The sequence below is a fragment of the Nuphar pumila genome, chromosome 5, assembly GCF_984573655.1.
Source record: "Nuphar pumila chromosome 5, dmNupPumi1.hap1.1, whole genome shotgun sequence".
Lineage (NCBI taxonomy): Eukaryota > Viridiplantae > Streptophyta > Magnoliopsida > Nymphaeales > Nymphaeaceae > Nuphar > Nuphar pumila.
The window spans coordinates 126,985,752-126,991,929 of NC_143253.1; the positions used below are offsets into that span (position 1 = coordinate 126,985,752).

General features: G+C 40.7%; 1 protein-coding gene across 1 annotated transcript; it reads right to left on the minus strand.

Moving 5' to 3' along the window:
* Positions 1-2,483: 2,483 nt before the first annotated feature.
* LOC149838605 (transmembrane 9 superfamily member 11-like) lies at positions 2,484-4,457 on the minus strand. Its single transcript, XM_090008281.1, has one exon. It carries the CDS (start codon positions 4,455-4,457, stop codon positions 2,484-2,486), a length of 1,974 nt encoding a protein of 657 aa, XP_089864407.1.
* Positions 4,458-6,178: the final 1,721 nt, after the last annotated feature.

Here is a 6,178-nt window from a genome sequence, read left to right on the forward strand (position 1 = left end):
ATCTCATAGTACACTCCAAAATCCATGGACAAATTCTTTATACAAGACATACACCATTGAAAGATTAAAAAGCATGCATCCGTTTGGAACTACATGTGTTGGGAACTACATGCCCCTGATCAATGGAATTTGCAACATTCAGCTTGTACAATAGTCAATAGTGGCCATGTTTTAAAAAATCGACTCCTTGAACTAGCAAAATCAACGATAACACCGGCCGCATCTGAGATGATCCTATATCGTGCAATCATGCTGATAGATGGATATACTGAATTAAATCCTAAAGGCAGACCCATATATATATATATATATATATATATATATATATATATATATATATATATATATATATATATATAGACTAATTCACTAAATACGTCAGTTTTTACTTTCATCACAGAAAGAAACCCCAAAGAAAACCATGGTATCCATTAATATACCACCAGGGTAACATGCTGCCATCCATGAGGTTTTCAGAAAAATCCATGAACCGTCACAAGCAAGACAATGATCAAAATAAATACCAAATTCCTTGTTTGTTCAGCCATTAAATCAGTTTTTAAAATAGGGAAACAAAATGATTCTGAGATAATAGATATGAAATGAAGAATCTGCCATTTGGTTGATTAAAGACATCTATGATCAGAGAAAACAGTTTTTAAAGTTTAACCGCATTCATTGCAATAAGGAGAGGATAGGGAAGCAAAATGATTCAGAGATAATAGATATGAAATGAAGAATCAGCCATTTGGTTGATTAAAGACATCCATAAAGAAACCCCAAAATTCTTCACATAAAACGCAAGCAAACAGCGAAAAAAACAAACCCTAATCCACACCACAACAAAGTCCCATATGAAACCCTAACCCTAGAAAGCTAAACACGATGCATCAACCTCTGAAACCTTAAAAAAACACAAATAATCTCAATTAAATGGAAAACCCTCAAATAACTCCATTCTCGCCCAAAATTTTTGTTGAGAAAAATATCAAGGGAAACCGTGAATCGCACCAGCAGTCAAAAGAGAGAGAGAGAGAGAGAGAGAGAGAGAGAGAGAGAGAGAGAGAGAGAGAGCCTGAGAGTATCTTGCACCAGCAGTCGACGGTGAATCACAGTCGAGAGAGAGCACCTGAGCGTCTTGCACTGTGAATCGCAGTCGAGAGGGAGACGACTAACGTTGTTTTTTATAGTGATAGCATAACATAATTTGTGAGGTATTGCAGGGCTGTTTGCACACGGCTCTCTCCTTCCCGCTCCATCCCACCAGTGAAGAATTGCTCCTTCCCATGAGAAGGAGCTTTTTTCTCCTTCCTAATTTGATGGTTTGATCATAGGTTTCCATATGGGAATGAGCCCTAAGTTAGCCATCCAAATACCTTCCCATCTGGAACATAATGGGACCAACGCCTGGAAGGGCTTTCAGGCCTTAAGAAGGGGCGCCAAACACGCCCTAAGCCACACAAAGGCACACATGACAGAAGGATATTTCTTGTTATGAATGAGTTCTGTGGTACGCCCAATCAAAAGCAAATCAAGCAGGACCTTCAGAGCCAATCTGAAGGTCAGCCTGGGTACAAGCTGGTTCTTGAGGTCTAGTCCCAAGCCCACTTCAGTAAACAGCAATAAAGCCCGAGATTGCTCCACCCCAGATTATTTGCCGGCTCCCATTATCCTCCAGAATAGGGAAACTAACCCAGCTACACCATGCACTTTTATGGCTAAGGGTTACTTTCAGTCTACTTTATTTTTTCAAAAAGTGGTGCAATTAAACCTTTGATAAAAAGAAAATGCCCACCCATATTCCTTACCTTGGGCAACACCTGTAGCAATATCATGTCTAATTACAGCGGCTGTAGCCCAAAACAAACACAGTTGATAAAAAAGAAGTCAAAAGCAACCAGAAAACAGAAAGAAACTAGATATTCAATCAAACCAAATCCAGGAAACTCTTTTAATATATTTTCAATATAAGACCTATTAAAATTTAAGACATTAATAAGCACAATAAAAGTTTAATCTTCCTAGGATACTGCATTTCCAAAACCTGTTAAAATGGAGAATGACAGCAACCATGCATGAAATTCACAGGTTTGGAGATTATGGTACATGACAAACAAAAGAAGTAAGATACGTTCTTCATAGTTATTCCAGCCAGTGCATGACTTGCAGATGATACAACTCACTTCAGTTATACTGTTGCCAAAATCATAATTCATATTAGGATTTATAAGTGTCTATCAAGCGTTCCCATCACCTACACAGTCTTTTTAAGGTTAGTCAGCAAAGCAAAATGCAAGGTTAAAACTAAAATTTGCGAAATTTGAACTAAAAATACGTTATTCATATCTGATCATTCAATTACATAATTTTGAAGAAAGAAACAATGCACGGATCGTCCGCAAAACTAGATCTAGCTACTTGCTGAAAATGAACTTGAGCCATGGTCCTCTTCTCCTCGGGTGAAGCATCTTGCCCTGCTGTCCTCAGTCTAGTTTGACAGATGAGAAAAGGAAATGCACAAACCAGAAAGAAGAAAGGAACCCTACAGTCCCAGTAGCCAGCATAATCGCCAAAACCATGAGAAGCGAGTACCCAATGTATAGGGTGGCAGAAACTGGGCCGCTTAGACTCTGAAGATCAAAGATGAGGTAGTTGATGGAATACAGAAAGATGTAAATAGCAACGGAACCAGAAGCAAAGAATGACTTCCACCACCACCTCCAGTCCTCCACACAGAGATGCATGTAAGTGACAACAAGCGAAACTTCAGCGCAGACAACAACGAGCAGAATCAACACGACAAACAGGAATCCAAAAACATAGTAAACACGGCCCATCCATATGCTTGACATTATAAAGAAGAGCTCGATAAAAAGTGTGCCAAAAGGAAGTGTACCGGCTCCAAGAACAAGCAACCATGAGGGGTACTTATGAGCAGGTATTTCTCTAGGAATCTGATTGGTTCGGACAGGGTACTCGATGTGTGGAGCCTTTGCTCCAAGATATCCACCCACAAGCGTAAGCGGCACAGAGATGCAAAACCAAAGCAAAAGCAGGATAATGAACAAGGAGAAGGGGATGGCTCCAGTGCTGTGACTGCCCCATAACAGAAAGTTTAGGAATGTGAGAATCAGAAACGCGATGCCAGGAAAGAAGCAAGCAACACTCCAAGAAACTGATATCCACCCAGAGCAATCACCACAGTTTATCGTTCTCCACAGTCTAACAGCAACATAACCAGCCAATATCCCAAGAACAAGGAAGAAGAACAGCATGCCGGTAATCAGTGTTCCTCGTGAAGCCGGGGACATGAAACCAAGAGCAGCAAAAAGAATTGTCACTACCGCCATACCAAGAATCTGAACTCCATCACCCACCATTACACAAAGAAGGAAAGGATTCTCCGGAGCTCTAAATACATCTCCAACAACAAGTTTCCATCCGGAGAGCTCCTCAGTCATCTGTGCCTGTGCTTCTTTATCCATCTCTTCATAACGCGTGAGATCACGCCGAACGGTTCTTAGGAAGATCACAAAAACTATACCCGCAAGAAATGTAATGACCATGAGAGAATTGAGGATTGAAAACCAGTGCACCTTCGATCCTTCCATCTTCAAATAAGCATCCCATCTTGACGGCCACTTGATATCACTCTCGACGAACGAAACCTCGTAAGTGAACACTATAGGCTGCCCCTCCTTCACTACCATTGTTAGCGTAGATGGATCACAGTTTATGGCAGACAGGTACTTATCATGCATTTTCATATTCTTAACCAGCTTTAGATCATGCTGTTGGCTACAGGGGACAACTTCAAATCCCACAACCATATAACCAGGCGTTTCACTTCCCTTCTTCTCCACTGGCGGGATCATCTCCACAGCATCCCCCGTTCCCATGACCCTAGCCACATTGCTCTCCTCGTACTTATGAACCAACACAGTGAACTTCAAATGATTGAACACATAGTATGCATTCGAAGCGTGATACCCGACAGGGTACCCCGTCCATCTGAGGTAATAATCATCCTTCTTCGGGTAGCGAATCGCTGGAAGGTTATCGAGAATCGGGTTCACCTGATACATCTCATCTATCCTACGCTGGAGCAACTTGACCTGGTCTGCTGTAAGGGGGTCGGTTTTACAGAGAAAGATGTCGGCTTCGTTGCGCCGCATCTTGAATTGATAAGGGGAATTCTCAATCCTATCGCCCATCAAAATCTCGCCGAGATTCTCAGCGCTGTCCTTGATCCCGTCCTGGGGCTTGCAGAAGGGCAAGCTGTAATAGCTAAAGGGCATCTCTGTTTCAACTGAAGTTATGGAATTCACCTTGACAGATAGCGTATCCCCTTCCAAGTACTTGTGGGGGTAACTACCTGGGAGGTAGAACCCATCTCCAGAATTCAAGATCAAACACAGAACCAACACCAAAAATCTGAATCTTGGAGTCGAACCCATTGGTAAACCACCCACTTTTTGATATGACCACCCAGTTTCTATTGAGTGTATAGCAGATCTAAAAGATACCCAATAGAGGGTTACAATTATGGATGAGTTTTTTCAGATTTTGGTCATGGTGGTATCTACAGATATGGCTTCTTTGTATTGGGTTGGTGATAGTGCAGCAGAATCTGCAGAATTCTTTTCATGGAGGGCAATAGAAAACGAAGGAAAATAGGTGAGTGATGTACAAGGCTTACCAACCTCTTGAGAACAGCAGAGGGAGATGATGAACCAGGAGCAAGATGAGAGGCTGCTTTGTTACTCAGGGTATTCACAAAGAGAGAGAGGGAGGTTTGGTAAGGGTGGGAGAAGGGTACAAATGGCAACATAGATGCTCAAAATGACTGTAGCAGTCTGGCTTACCGTGGGAATTTTGGAGGTCTTTATGGTATTTCTGTGATGCAAAAGACGTATTTCCCTAAACAAGATAACCATGTCAGTTTTTTGGGGATCAACATTAGTTATCAATTTAATCCAAGTAATCGTTATCACCACAGTCTCAAATCTCCTTTTTGGGAAAAGATCGGTTAAATATAAAAATATAAATACATATAATATATATAATAATATGTAAATATTAATAATGCAAAAACTAGAGAAAAATGGTTTTATCGTGTTAATTCCGGGTTAAAATGCGGTGCTTTCAGAACAAGGAATATTTTGCAAATATAGCATTTTTCTTGCTATAACTACAATGTCTCCCTCTGAAAATATCATGGTAAAAGCGCGATATTCGTGACGTGACTATGTTCACAACTCTTAGATCTCATTCAACGGGAAATATCCTCAATGAAAAATTCTCACCATGTTTTCAAAAATTAAGTTTTTCCAAGAAAATGTTGATGTACATGTGTGCAGAAAGCGCTTCTGTCAAGAAAATGTTGGTGTATATAAGTGTAATATGTGTTTCTATCATCTTAATATCGTGTTAAAAGCTGATATTTTCAAGATGAATGATATTTTGAAAATATCATTTTTTTGTTAAAATATGGGTTTTATGAAAATTCCACGATAAATTTTCATAAGCTCGGCAAAATTGGTGGCTACGGTTATCACCGGGATGTAAAATAAATGCAGCATAATGGATCCGAACTAGGGTGTCAATGGTCGGGCCAGACCCGACCAGGACCAAACCCTATAGGTTCCGGGTATATATGGTGACGAATAAGAAGACCCGATTAAGACTCAGGTCCGGACCCGAAGGTCGTATTAATACATGGACCCTGGTATAGTTTGAGAAATTTTATACCAGAGCCGGATTCGACCCGAGTTCTGATTAAGACCAGCATTTTTTCAATGTAAAAATTATATAAAAATATTACTTTACCGGGTCTGGTTCATGTAGTTTTTATCGGATTCAGGTAGACTCGAGTCTGGACCCAAAATTATACCCAAAAATCTGGTCAAAGTCTTGTTCCATCTGGGTCTGAACCAAACCCAACCCGTTGACACCCGTTAGATGATTCTTGGAAAGGCTAAATCCCACCTCTGACCCATGAGGACAGAGGCATTCACGTCAGATTTAGCCTTTGCATGAAGAGATGGATCTGGGCTTACCTGTGTCAAATTTGATTTCCAGTCTCTAAGATCTGCCTTTCACATATAAATGGTTTGGATATTGTTCAAACTCGGGCTCAAGGCCGGTCACTGCCATCTGCTTACGGACCTTGATTAGA